Source organism: Parambassis ranga, chromosome 4 (assembly GCF_900634625.1).
Source record: "Parambassis ranga chromosome 4, fParRan2.1, whole genome shotgun sequence".
NCBI classification, from domain to species: domain Eukaryota; kingdom Metazoa; phylum Chordata; class Actinopteri; family Ambassidae; genus Parambassis; species Parambassis ranga.
This window is the reverse complement of record NC_041025.1, coordinates 18329648-18344993: the sequence shown is the minus strand read 5'-3', so window position 1 is coordinate 18344993 and position 15346 is coordinate 18329648. Positions and strand designations below refer to the sequence as shown.

At 40.3% G+C, this 15346-nt stretch overlaps 1 protein-coding gene across 1 annotated transcript in view; it reads right to left on the bottom strand.

The window, feature by feature from the left end:
• The window catches only part of anos1b (anosmin 1b), a 36558-nt gene that overhangs the window by 19499 nt on the left and 1713 nt on the right, over positions 1–15346 (bottom strand). The window contains exon 2 of the mRNA XM_028403987.1: positions 6993–7040. Within this exon, the coding sequence (XP_028259788.1) occupies positions 6993–7040 (48 nt within the window). The remainder of the gene's footprint in view (positions 1–6992; positions 7041–15346) is intronic.

The window sequence follows — 15346 nt, the reverse complement described above, 5'->3', positions numbered from 1 at the left end:
ATACACAACCACCACTACCACCTATGGTTCACTAGATGGTGCAGAACTGTGCCTCTGCCATCTGCATCAGCAGTATCTCTGATGTGACCAGATTTTAGCTTTTCTTTTGTTGCTTCTCTATGATTTCTTCAAAACAAAAATAACTTAAAAGTTAAAAGTCTCCTTTTTCATGCTTCCCATCAGCTATTTTGAGAATGTGAAAGTGTTTTGAAGTGTAGAAGCGTCTCTTCACCTTGCAGATTTCCTGCAAAATTTTCTCTGAAGGCTGGAATACTATGAAAGAGATACACTGTAAGAACAACAGTGACCACCCAACTGCACTGGTGTTAAATGAGATTCTACAGATTCCATTTTATATTTTGGATATGCATTTACGCATACACACAGACAAATTTCAGGTTTTATGGCACTAGAGTAAAAAGTAGTGGAACAAATTCAAAAAATCCCACTCAAAATTATGTTCGACATTTGCCAGACTTTAACAAAAACATGAAATCAACCAGAGCCTATACTCAAGTGGGAAGCTTGTAGAGGGAGTGGAAAGACAATAGAAGGCACGAGTCTGCATGAAGACACATAGGATTTAGGTAAGTCAGTGGTTACATTCTTCACCTATCAAACTGCACATGGCCTCAGACTAAATGCTGCCAGCACTAACTTCCTGTGAGATTCCCCTGATTATTGTCTTTTACTCTGTCTGAAATAAAACTAATAAATAAAACACACTATGAAAGGATGCTAGAGCTCTAGTTTTGGCAAAAAAAGAAAGCCTGCATAGACAGTAAAGGAATGAATGCACTGGTGTCAGGTGATGGTCACACTATGACACCTATTTCAGGTTAATGTTAAAACCCTGTAAAGGTTTTATGGCTGGCATTTATCACCATATTTTGACCGCTTACAGACAACTGTATATCAACCAGATGTCATATTTAACAACCTGGTAACTCTGAGCAGACAGAAAGATTGGAGCTGACTGTGGGAAATCTAAAAAGCAGCATATCAAATTAATGCCAGCAAAAGATATCCAGGCTTATATAAACTGTTGTTTGCAGCTGTTCCAGTGTCTGCTGCAAATTAAGCAACAGCCACTGATCTACTTTAGAATCTTAGAGCCTTAGTGTGGCCGATGGGGACTTCTGCCTGATAAACTCTTTCCTGCAGCGTCCTTCTCTATTATTTCCTCCTTAGTGTGCCCCCATGAGATATAATGCACCGCATCTCAAGAGAACTTCAACAATTTGGGCAGCAATAAAAAAAATTGTACACCTTTTATGCTAACCGCATTACATACAGATGCATGGTCAGTTATCCATTAGACTTAAATTGAAATGCTTTGGTGGAAGGGGAAGATGCTATGATACCACAAAAGTCACTTCTTTTCACACAATGAATCATATTGGAGAAGAGGAGAGTGTAACTGGTGAGGAGAATTTAGCTAATTATGATTTGTGTGTCAGAATGGACATTTCCATCATATATTATTCCTCAGTGAGCATTCACAGGTATGTTATATTTGCTGAGGTCACAGTGATCATGACTTTTAATGGCCAAATTCTAATCAGTTCATCCTTGGCTCAAAATGAATGTTCACCCCCTGTATGAACAATTTAGTTCATTTAGACCTGTTAATATGTTGCAGGACAGACTGATGAACAGCCTGTCATAAGTGATGAGCCATTAAAATGCCTAAACAGAAACACTGTGAATCCCATTCAACCAGGAAGGTGGCACATTTTATTGACTCTGCTCAGCCCTATGCCACCACAGCCTCTATAAGCGTGTTTAGCGATGGAAGGTTAATAGTGTAGGAATGCGCATAAACTATGCATAAAATACAGAATTAAAGGATTCTGCAAGACATGCGCACTTAAAGCAGGATGGTAAGCGGACGAGTCACAGTGACTTGATACCTCTGCCTCTTTGTTCCGTACTAGACCTGTTTGTTGTTGGACATCCTGCTGTCTTAAACACCTGGTACACATTACTATGTCTAACATGCATGTGTATGTGTGTGTGTGATGTGTAAGTCTATGAGAAAGAGATAAAAGAAGGAGGAGATGGACAGATGGAGGAATTGAGTGAGGGCTGTAGTTTAGTTGGTGAACTCCCATGTGTGTTTCCATGGTGATGTGACACAAACCATATGTGTCGGGGCAACATCTGCCTGATGTGTGTTTGTGTGTCTTAAACAGAGACGCTGAACCCTGATACAAAGATATATATAAAGCACCACAGTCTACTTCAGCATACCTTTACCTGTTCACCTGTCTCATTACCCTGTGCCCCTTCAAAGCTTCTTCAGGCGAAGATTAAAAAAGAGATTTCAAAAGATTTTGTTACTTTTATTTCTTTGCTAGCTTTGGTTGTGAAATAATAAACCTTTTCACATTCTAAGCTCCCTAAGTGAAACTGATAACATGGGAAGTTGAATTCAACCTGTGCACTATTTTGTGAGTGGGTGTGTGACTGTGAGTGACACACTGGCTATGTGCTACACATGCTAAAACCCCAGTGAGAACAACTTGCTCTAGCACTGCTCCAAGTCCATGTGAGGAACCAGAAAAGGAGTTGAGGGAAAACTAATATGAGTCCCCAAATTATTCTGTAAAAGTCTCTGTCAAAAGTTATTGAAGATGTTACACTGCCAAAAGGCTTTATGAGATCCTGCAGTGGAATGCAGGTTCAGACCAAGTCACATTTTGTTAGATGTGCCTCAATATTAGCACTAAAATTGAGTTTATAAACATCAGAAAAATGTGGCTCCGCAGAGAGAAAGCCTGTGCAGAGGCGTTTTTCCTTCAACAGATCAACAGCTAATGACCAGGGGACTCACTGCTTCCTCCCTTCTGGCTCTCTCATTCTTTGTTTCTCTCAATGGAGAAAGTGGTCTGGGCCAGGGCTGAGCACCAAAATATTGATATTACGATATATGGGCTTGTAATGCAGACATGCTGTTTTGAGATTCAGAAACAGTGTCATCATTACTATCATCCAGCAGGGAGCACAGGATGACTTTAACTTTCAGCCATAGACCAATGCAATCTATTAAGCAACCACATCACTTCACTTTGTAAGGGTTCAACACTAAAGGAAAAAGGTAAACATGGAATACCTGGATCACACATCCTGCTAGTGTTTGTGTCAGTTGAAGTAACAAGTGCTCTTCTTGTCCATGTTATTTCCCCTATCAGGGGAGTAGTGGCTCAGTGGTAGAGCAGGGTTGTCCAATAACTGGAAGGTTGGTGGTTCAATCCCAACTCCTCCCTAGTCATTGTTGTGTGGCCTTGGGCAAGGCACTTTACCCACATTGCCTCCAGTGTGGCGCTCTGTGCCTTAAGCAATTTCCCTGGTGGGATTATTAAAGTATTTCAAAATCAAAATAAAAAAAAATAGGACCAGGTCGTGCCAAACCTCATCTTTCTGTGATTCATGGGTATATAATATATAAAAGAATATATAATTTTCTTGTTGCAAAATGCAGGCACAATAATAAACTGCAGAATCTGTGGTGTGATAAGTTTGATCCTTGCAAAGTGATTTATTTTTTGGTAATTTCTGACTGAATATGCCAGCGACTCTACAAGGCTGTACTAGGCACAGCAGTGCTGTCAGTTAAATGCTGAGAAAACAAGTTAATGTTCAACAGGTGCCACAATTGGCTAATTGGAAGACAAAAAAAATTAAAGCTGAGGCTGATGGCAATGGTATTAGTTTTTACAGGTATCTGGCCAGCAATACATCCTGAGAGAGACATAAATGTTTGCCCAACATTTTGTGGTGATCCATCCAACCACATATATCGAACTCAAAGTGGCACTGAAGGAAGAGTGAAATGATCCTCAACATCATTAAGGTATATTGGATGTTTTTGAGTTATTTCATTCGCAGCCATGGCAGCCATGGCAGACTTGACCATGACTGGAGCATGACCATAAAACTTTAAACAATATCATTGTGTGTCTCTTTTAAGTGTACAATAACTTGTTGTTAGGTGGTCATTTAATTTAGCCTATAAACAATGATTGAGTGGGCAGTCCACTGTCTACCCTGTTAACAAACACACACACCTTGAGAGCATTACACTGCGCTGGATTTCCTCTGCTCTATAATTCATTATTTTGATTAATCTTGGCAATTATGGCTGAGGACGAGGATATGTGCTTTTCTGTTCTAATTTATTTTAGTTGGCCTGCTCTGGTGACTTTTACAAATTGGTCTGTATCCACTTTCAACAGACTGTAAAACAGTATGAATTAATAACTTTGCAATTCAAACAAGCAAGAAGAGACACGGTGCATGTCTGTGTTGTATCAGGATGTCTGAGAGGAAAATTGTGGTTTGTACAGCGTCAGACTGTAGTTGGACCATACTGTGGTGCCACACACATGTACAGCAGCATGACAAAAAGCCTGAGTAACAAAGTTTAGACAACTAGACAGTATTTTCCATGTTCAGTGTGCACTGTGTTTTCACTAAAATCTCAAAAAGTCAGGGATAGAAAGAGCGGAAGATAAAGTGGATTAGCCGAGTAGAGGTCAGAGAGCTGTGTGTGTTTTTGTTTAAGGTGGCCATGGGGGTAAGTACAGTTGAAAGTTGACGTCTGATGTTTCGCTCAGTGTGGTATCCCCTGCAACGGTCCGATGATGGAGGTTTTTTGGGGGGGTGGGGGTTGCATGCTCTTGGCTGCTGTTGACATTAACCCCTGCTGACCCCATTTATAAGTGCATACACACTGCAGAAATACAAAGAAAAAGCTCTTACTGCGTCTGTTTCTACCTTTTCCTTTATCCAACTGTCATGTGAATTTGTAGCAAAGCTTGGAAATGTTGCGAAAAGTAAAATACGACTGAGGTGTGCTTCCAGCTGGGTTGAAGCTTTTAGGTACGTCTGAACCTGAACACAGAGTTCAGAAAACACATCAATAAGAGGCCAGACAGAATCTTTCAAGAACTCATTAATACTGAGTGAGTTAAGGTCAGTGAGTGAAAAGGTCACGGTGGACAGATACTCAACAGACATTTTTTTGGCTACAGGCAACACAGATTCATCTTTGTCTAGTCATTTTCCTGAAATCAGGGTTTCATTAATGTAAAAATAATTAGTCTCCAAACACTGAGACTTTTTTTATAGGACAGAGCACTCACAGTATAGTGTCCAGAAAGCTGTAACATGCTGGAACTGCTGCAGAGTGGACAGACTGTCAGCTAAAAATACTCACATACGAAAACGAACAATGAATAAGCACGCACACACTGCAGCCTCCTGGCACACAGTGTTAAGTGAATAAACAGCGGGCTAATTTCTTTCCCCACAGAGGATGGATAATTAAGATATAGGAGGGAATTATTTTAACTGAAAACACAACCTTTGCTATTACAGAAGCCACGTGGTGGATTTAAAGATTCCATAGAGAAGTGAAGGAAGTGACAGACTCTCTGGTCTGAATGACCCCAGTCCTGTGTTGTGCAGCTGTAACATCAAGTACAAAACATGAAGTTTTCTGTGTATTGTTTTAAAATAACTAATAAATAATACTGCATACTGCTTTGCACCTACTATTTTGGGAGAGTTTAAAAAAAACATAATTTTTGTTTCTCTTTGCACCCAGGACCTTTTAGTTTGTTAGAGTTCTAAAGTCACTGACTCAGTACTCATCCTGATCTTCATAGGATCTATGTTTTTAATTCTAAGAACAAAAGTACAGACTGGATAAGTTCAACAATTCATATTGTTAAAATGTTACTTAAAAAGTGGATTAAAAATAAGACATTGGCTGTGTTCGAAACCAAATTATAGACCCCATATAGGGTCCGCAATGTATCCCACAATGCATCATGAAAAGTAGTGTCCATCCGATGTACAATCATGCATTGCGCAGACCGGTGAAGAGAACGGGAACGGAAGTTACGTCACCTGTGAATATTATGAATATAATGATGGTTAAAGAATGTAGCATAAACGACTGTGTTTGCTTTATTTATGTTTTTCCATAAAACGTTTTTTGGGCTATAAAGTCACAAATTATAACTGCTAACAACAGAGTTTGTTTAGCTGGCAGAGATCAGCTTGTTTAATTTGCGACAGCAATGATGTCATTAACGGCGACATACAATGAGGGAGGTAGTGTCCGAAATGTCTGAAAATGCTTTCACAACGAGTTCACTATATAGTGCCCTACACTGAACTCCCCATATGGGAAGTAGGGAGTGAGTGAGTGATTTCGAACACAGCCATTGTCTCTCTATGAAGAAGAAACTTCAACACCCACAATGCACTTTTTGACTCATTGCTACTAAGAACAGCAGAGGTAACAAGTGATATTGGACAACAAACTGGGGTACTCATTGCATTTCTGTTTTGTGGAGAGCTCTGGAAGCAGGCCAGGTGGAGGGACGAGAGACGCAATTCATTCACTCATTATGCATATTCTAATGATACAAAGCTGGATCAAAACTGGCAGAAACTAGCAGAGATCTATTTTTTCGATACTCCACAGTTGTATATCTTACACTGTAACCTCCCCAGAAATGTAACTACCTCTCACAACAGTACAGGCAAAGCAAACATCCATAAAAATCTCCTCATCTCAGTAAATTCAATGTCCACACCCACCACCTCTTCCAAAGTTTCTCTTTTCTAAATTGAAATAATTTGAACAAACCTTTGTACTACATTTGTTACCTCCAAAGACAACATGATCCACACAATTTCAGCTGTCTTATCTGATATACAGAAAGTAAACTAAGATTAAGTCAACATAATGACATATAAATCAAATAGTGTTTGGACAGTGTAAATGGAGAATGATGCAGATGACACAGCTGCAAAGACTTTAGTTAAAGGGCTGTTAGATTTATGAGGCTTGGATAAGGCACGGTGTGGTTAAGCACGTAATAATGTCGGAAAGTGTTGAGTAAACCTTAAGCTAATAAATGCAAATGAACATGATGTCGTCATAGCAGTACAAGTTTGTCATTGTGTGTCTTTACCTGAGCGCAGCGTCTGTGGTTTTCACACCAAACCAGAACTTGGTCACTCTGGAAGAGACGGAGAGGAAGACGAAGGATTAAAACAAACACACACAAATAAATCTTTCATAGACAAATCCTGTGTTTGACGTTTTTTTCCCACATCTGATTAATTTTTGACTGCTGTCCAACATACAAGGAGACAGAAAGCAAAACATTGCTCATAACAAGTCACTGACAAAATGACATAACCAGAGCAAATTCTGTCACCGAGACACACACTCAAACATTTCTCTAGTTTACGTAATTAACCTCTGGGTGAAAAATGACTTGACACACTGTGTTTGTGGCTGCAGAACCACACAGAGTCCACGTCACTTGGTGAGATGTATGTTTATGTGTATATCTGTGTGTGTGTGTGTGTTCAGTTAACTGCTAAGTGAGTCAAGACCACCAGTAAACATGGCTGCTATAACCACCATGACAGAAGGAGACGTCATGTCATGACCACAGGGACAGAAATACAGAACCAAACCAGCATCAATCCCAAAAGTCTCTTTAGTTTTCAGACTCATTAAGGCCGGTTTTTATACTCATCTAACTTTGATTAACTGATTTATTTTGATAGGAGTATTAAGATATACAGACAAAATATAAAGAAATTAATTAATAAATAATGCATGTATATAATGAAGTTTATGTACAAAGGGTGATTGATACAGTTTATTCGCAAAGTCAGCATCATGGACCTCCAGAAAGTGGTCCACATGACGTCATCATCACTGTCAAAACTGTGACCTCTGAGTTTCCTCCTCCCCTGGGAGCTAGCAGAGGGTGCTAAAATTGAGGAATAGGACAGATGTTCAAATACTAATTCCTGGGTGGCAATGATGGACTAAAACTTTGGCCTGCCTCTTGTTAACTTCCCTGATCAGTGTAAGGAGCTGCTGTAACAGCCACTCGAGCACTCACTCATCTGGCTTCACTGTTCTGATTTTTCATCTCTGGTGGGATGTGGTGGACCCAAATCTCATTTGTGATGACAAATTTCTGAAGAAATCTTTTGAGGATCCACTTTAAGAAATACCAGATGGTATCTCCTCCACATTTGATTTGGATTTTTCTGATATTATGGAATATAAAATGCACCCTTAAAAATGCAGCCAGCTGTTTTTAGCTCGCTTTGATGATAGTCAGTCACCTATGTGGCAACAGAAACGCTTTTCATTCTGAAATGCTTTGTCATCATCAGCACAATCATGATGCCATCGTACAACATCAAAACAACTATTAGAATACTTTTGTGTGTGTGTGCACATTCATGTATCTGCCTGTTGTCAAGTGCATGTGCCTTCAGAGAGTAGGAGCCTCCAGTGTGTGTGTGTGTGTGTGTGTGTGAGTGTTGGATAAGCCTCCTTAACAACTCTAAAATCCTCTCCTGAGTGAGCTGTATTTAGCCCAAACCAAGCTCATCTCTCTCTCCACCCACACACAACCTTTTCAGGCTTCTTCTCTTTAAGTAGCCTTTGTGCTTCTGGTATGATGAAGGTTACAGGGTTAGTATTGGGGTAACAGTCCTGGTGTCAAAGGTTAGAGATTAGGGGTTAAGGGATTTCATGGGAGAGGTGATGCTGAAGTGACTGCTTTCCTCTTAACAACCAAACCCAGATGCAAATGGTCCGTTTTAAGTGCAATATCTGGAGCTAAACCAGACTTTGATGTATGGATATTGACTTTAGATGAAGAAAGTATTGTCACTGGGCCATTTGCTTTTTATGGAGGTTTAGGAGGGAATTAAGCTGCTCATCACTCAGTACATTTTAGTCTAAGATGAAGAACATCTCCATAGTTTTCCCTTATACAGCCAAAACCAACAAATTAAAAGTCACACCAGCTTTCTGCAGAGATCTTCCGATGAGCAGATGTGTGAAAATGCTCAGAGCTTCAAGTCCTCTACAAATTTTGTTTGCCTCATTCCTCTCATTCTCTCCCCCCCTGTCCATGTGTTCTGCTACAGCTGCTTACTATTGCCTCGGTTGTCCAGCTGTTTGCAGCAATGACAAATTGGTCAGCTTTCAAAAAAAAAAAAAAGAGACACAATGAGCAAGACTGAGATGTTTCTTTAAAAAAAGGTTACAACAAATATGCAAAAAAAAATCTAAAGCAAAACTAATGTATAATCTTGAAAGAAATAGAGGAGTATATGCCTTTAAGACTAAATGAGTGCTGAAGGGGTGGACACCCTTGGCTTAACAGTAATCTGTGCTAGTTAAAAAGGATAAAGCTGGGGTTACAGACTTCTATAGAGACACACAGGAAAGAGAAAGGAAGAAGAAGAAGGCAGCAGAGCATTAAAGTAATGGGTTAACCCCTGATGAATAGATTAGTAACCTGTCTATGGGGAAGGCTGGATAAATGACAGAAGGAACTGGTGCCATGGTATCACTAAAGAGACTTAGTCCAAAGTTTCAGTTTTCTCCTCAAAGGACTCTTTTTGAAAAGAAAAGGGTCCATGAATGTGTGAAGGCAGTTTTTAATTCCTAATCTGCAGTCACACTCTGCTCGAAAAAAAAAAAAACCTGACCAACATGCTTCTTAACAGACTTCACTTCTATATTCTGAAGGCATTATTCAGGCAGAAATCTCTAAACACAGACAACCATAAAACAGTTAGTTTCTGTGACCTGTCATGGTGTAAACAGAACAAAAACAAGACATTATGTTTCAAGGTTTTCTAGCAACATTATTCCTTTTCTCATATAAATATTTAGAACCCTGTTTACATTCACTTTTACTTGCTACTGGTATTTCTAATGTGACTAGCCAGCCAAATGCATGTCATGATATTGCATTGCATTCCTGTATAATTTTCCATTACCACCACTGACTGTGTGAAGTGAAGTGAAGTTCACCACAGGTTTTCTAAAGAGTGGTTTTAAAGCTTAGTGTGGGAGGCTCAGAAAAACCCTGTGAGTCTCACCTGAGTCTCAAGTGGGCGGGCAGCAACCACCTGCCACTCAAAGCACAGACACAACATTGATAAACTTTACACAGTTGCCATGAATTATCTGTAGAGACCAGACTCTACCAGACTGTTATTTCTGCTTTAACATGGACGTCTGTGGGAACTGAGCCTTTAACGACCACTTGAGGAACTACAGCATTTGGCACACTGGCTAAATTTTTTAGCGCTGGCTTGATGTGGCAGCATTCAAATAATGAGAAGGCTTCTGTTGGACTTAACATGGCCAATAACATTTTTATACCAGTGATGAAAATTTGCACCATGTGCTTCAGCAGTGAAGACTCAGATATTCTTCCAAACAACCAGTTTGTGAATTCCCGGTGTTATTTTGTGTTGTATAATTTATTGCTTTTACTACTTTGGCTTCTGTTCCCCACATTTCCCAGCATCATCGTCCGTGGCTGCCAGATAAATGTACCTGAACTTTTAGGTATTAAGTTTGGGTTTTTAGTCAGAGGCTAATAAAGACAAGAGCATGGGTGAAAGAGTTTTACAGCTGCATTGCAATCTGAACTATTAAGGTTGCAGTAAATTTAAAGCTGTATTTCTTCCTGTATGACTGCTGGACACTGGAACAAGTGTGAAGTGTTGCATATACAATGAGAAAATAATTTGAAATCTTTTCCTAGTCATAAAGGATGCAGAACAAGTACATGAGGTCATCTTCTATATCCATACTCAATTACACAACAACAGTAGATACCCACATCTTAGCCCTGAAAAGAAATCAAAAGTATTGTGATTTTGGCAGTATCTATCTTGTCCTGCTCCTGGTTCTTTGATCAGGATGGATTAAAGATCTGTCTGACAGGAGAATGATAGGGGACGAGTAGAAAGAGGATCTGAGTACAATACACAAACACACACACAGTACACTTCACATTCCCTCTTCCTCCTCCTTTGGTCACTGTCCCTCCTTCTGTCTTTCATTTAACTGTCCAAATTTCTGCCAACTCTTGTAAAAATGACAGGAGAGGACTTGAAAATGATGGTGATGATAAAATGTAGATGCTTCATTCAAAGAACTGAGGACAGCGAAGAGGCCAGTTAAACATCTCCAGATTTTCACAGAGGAGATACGCGTTCTCCCCCCGCCTGCTGGCCTCACATCTTCATCCTCTCTCTTAATCTTTTTCACGCTCTCTTTCTTTTTCTGTCTTCCATTCCATAACATCACCCCCCCCCCACAAAGTCGCAGTCACTCTGCTGCAAGCCCCTATGCACATTAATGCCCACACATATGGATGTACGCAAATGCACACTCATCCCAAGTCAATTTCATGGGACATATTTGCTGTCAGAGCCAATTAAGGCAGTTTAGACGGCCCTGTGTGCCGTGTGGCTATTAAACGGTGGTCAAAGTGAGGTTTCGTAGGGTCTCGGAGTGAGTGTGTGTGTGTGTGTAAGTCCGTCTGTGGCAAAACAGCTGCACATGTTGAATCTGAGAGAGAAAAAGAAAGGTGGCTGGAAGAAAAGAAGTTGGATATGGGAGACAGAGAGGAAGCAAGAGGGGGGGAAGACGCTGAAGAGAGCAGACGGACACAGTCAAAAGAAGGTGAAATATGGAAATAAAGATTAGTTAATAGGAGCTGGGAGGAGACTGGAAAGGATGCAAAGTCTTACAGGTTATGAAACAGGACACAATAAATTCTGGTGACTGCTGTTCATCTGGCTGACGTTTAGTCCTCAGGGTAAAGCCAACTATAAAGAGCATGTTCTCATTCATTGTGGAATAATATTGTAGCGTATTTACAAAACTCATTTAAAGATCTCCAACGGCCTTTTGTGCATTTTATGGTCCAGGCACCAACCTAGACTTTTTCTCACAAGATATGCAGTGTGAAAAATATCAAGAGAATTTCACTTCAACACAGCAAATGATATATGACAGAACAAAAGCCTATTTCATTTTAATGATGGATTTCCACATGGATGGATTTCAAACCAACACTAAAAAACGCTGGGTCTCAGAGATTCACAAGAGAAATCTGTCACGAGAGAGCCGTCAGAAACAGAACTGACCCACGGAGTAAGAAACACTTGCACTAAAGGACTTCCACATGGCTCTGACGGAGCCCACAGTAATCACTGTTGAAGAAAAACAACCTGATATTAGCCACTGACACAAACACACACACACAGAAGCATGTGCAGTCACCATGCACACGCACAGCTGCACACACCCTTTAGTGTTTGAAAGAGAGTGAGATATAAATCACACTTGTGCCAGATGCAGCGATAAAAAAAAACTCAGTGTAAGAGAGTCAGTGTGTGTGTGTGTGTGTGTGTTGTGGTCAGTGTTTGTGGTGAGGCGCAGAAGAAAGTCTATTTAACATGAGGCATTAACTCTGCTAATCACACCCAGATGACCAGAAGCAAACACAGCAACGATGTGTGTGTTGTATGTGTGTGTGTGTGTATGTGTGATGGATGTATCATGACTAACTTCCACTCAACACAGAATATAAAGTTCTTCCCAAAAAGCCCATGTTGAGGTCTGAATATTCCCGACAGAAGCCTCTAATTAGCCTACGTATTTGCGCCCGATTGTGTTTGTGTGCTTGTGCGTCAACGTAATATGGTGTTGGTGGTGCTCCACATCCTGTAAACAACAAAGTGAAGATTTAAGCCTCATCCGACTATTGTGTTTGGATCTGTGTGAAATTCAATCAGTGGAAGAAATTAGCGAGAAATGTACATTTTTTGGGATTGTGGGACACATTACTACCATCAAATAAATCTGTCTGTGTTTTACCAGAGTTTAGCAGTGTCTGTGGTGATATTTACTACACTACTACACATTCAAAGGAAGGATTATAGTGTGAAAAAAAGTATCAGATGAGGTGAAAAATGCTCCGGGACATATTTTCACTTTCTCAGTAAAGTCAGGCTTAACTACAAAGCCTTCTGCAAATATCTTATCAACACATCATCATTGACACAAGAGCAGTAAAGCAACATTTGTGTCATCTGTCATAAATAATACACGTGTCAATGGTGTCTGTGTAATTCCTTTTACTGCCAGAACGGGAACACAAAAGCTTTATACTGTACCCACAAAGGAGAAGCTCAACATGGACAGATCATTTTTTTAATATCTGTACATTAAATATGAGAGTCAGTTACTGTTCTCTCAAACAAGAAATTGTCCAAAATCCTAACTTTCATCAAACAAATGACATAACGTCTACTCAGAAAGACACATTGGTTGATTATACATCTGCTTACATTTCTACTAACTGAACATATTAACGCATTTCCTGATTTATGACATTATGTTACAATTATGTTATGTTATGGGCTCTTTGATAAGATATCCGATGTCATTGGGCTGAGCATGGGATTGATAAAGCCGCATAAGGTCCATATAAGGAGGTGAGTTGGGGAACATGGAGGGTTTATGCAACATGGTTGACTTTCACTGAAGAATCCAAGAGTCCTGACACCAGAAGCTGTTTTGTTTTCACTCACTGTTAACTTATTTTTTATCACAGCTTGATGTGGCATAAAAAAACAAACGGTTAACTTAAAAAAGGCTAAGAGGTTGGTTAAAGACCACCTGAAAACACACAGCTGCCATCAGGACAAGTCCCGAAAATGAAAAGTTCTGTAAGCTCATGTTGGTTTTAGCTTCATTTTAAAGGTGCAGATCTTTGTGTGAGTGTTGCGCTTCTCATCTAACCTGTGGCAAAAAAACCCCCAATAGGCATATTATTCCATAAAATGTGGAACAATAATGATTTTTCACTAGAAGAAATCTGAGAAGAAGAATGGGTTTAAATGTCACATATATAATATGCCACCACGGTTTTGATGTGGTAAGAGAGTCTCTCTTTCTGCAGTGAGCGGAACAAAGCCACGCCGCTCAATACCTTCCCATTACAGCTGTGATTTACTGTCTCGGAATTTTTCATCCTGGTTTCAGGTGAGAGTCACTCCTACACCACCACAGCTTTATCACCATCTATCCCATGGTTCTGCTGATCAAATGACAGGGCAGTCACAAAGCAGCTGAGGCTTTATCTTTGAGGTGAATCAAGCAAGCCTTTGTCTCCTGCCGTCACTCACTTCTATGCCTGTCTCTCTGTCTGCATATTACTCCACTTCTATAGCCTGTGTGTCAGTCCAGCAGGTTGTCTGTCTTCGTGTATGTCTGTCACACCTGTCTTTGCATCTAGCTGCCTGCTTCTCCTCATCTTTCCATCCCTCGGCCTGTCTTCGTGCTTGACCGATTCTGTCTACCTGCCTTTATCTCCTCGTCTGTCTCTGCGCAACCTGACCTGACCGTTGTCTCTGGTCCTTTTCAGAGCGTGACTGGTTGGCTGACTGACCTTTGGGCTTATTAGAGTTACCTACCGCAGAGCAGCTGGGATGCACAAATACACACACATAAACATGAGTGCACAGGCAGCACCATTGAGCCTCACACTGGCCCACTGCCCTGGCTCAAACCGCTAAACATCCGCTCTTCAGCACCACAGACCTGGAGTTTTTTTGTTCTTATTTTTAGGAGTTTATGTCAAAGAGGAATTTGGGAATATGACAACACACCACCATACATATATACTCACACAAAAGAGCTATAATTACACTATTACACCATACAAGGGAAAGTGGAAAACCCAGCAGACACAGCAGAAAGTGAGGTGTAAATAGAAAACTGGTGACTCACATCTTAGTGGCTACACACTTGCAATACACACACTGAGAGAGCAAAAGAGCCAAAAACACAGGGTTCACCCACATGAAGCCAGAGGAAGCAAAGTGTGTGTTTGTGTCTGAGTGTGGTGACAGAGGAGGATGAGTAAAGCACAATTCATCCCTACTGATGCTGTAGCTGCTGGAGCAGCTATCAAAAGGGTTTTTTCCTTTTGAATGTTATGTTCTCACCCATCAATCACTGTGTGCTCTCTAAACTGTCCTATAATAAGGTCCAGGCAGTGATGCTATTCCCCAGGATGTGGCAGAGAGGAAACTCCTTGTTTGTTCCAAGTTTTAGTTGCTTTCTGTCTTAAAATCTGTTACGGTGTCACACGTCAACACTTCTATTTCCTCTTTATCACCAAAAAGGAAACCAGTTTAATGATCTTTCCTTTTTAAGTTTGATTATTGTTTGTTCATTAAAAACATCTGCTGTAAAATCTTACAAAAATCAAAACAACAGCATTTTTGACTGGCATACGGTGCAAACTATTTACAACAGTTGCTTGTTAAATGATATAATTTATTCTTTAAAAACGTGAAGATATTTTTAACAAGTGATTGAGGAGAATCCGATGGGGGGTGTGACCATGCCGACAGGGCTGACAGGCTGAAACCACAGCCCGGCTGTAGCCGCTACAATGAGGAC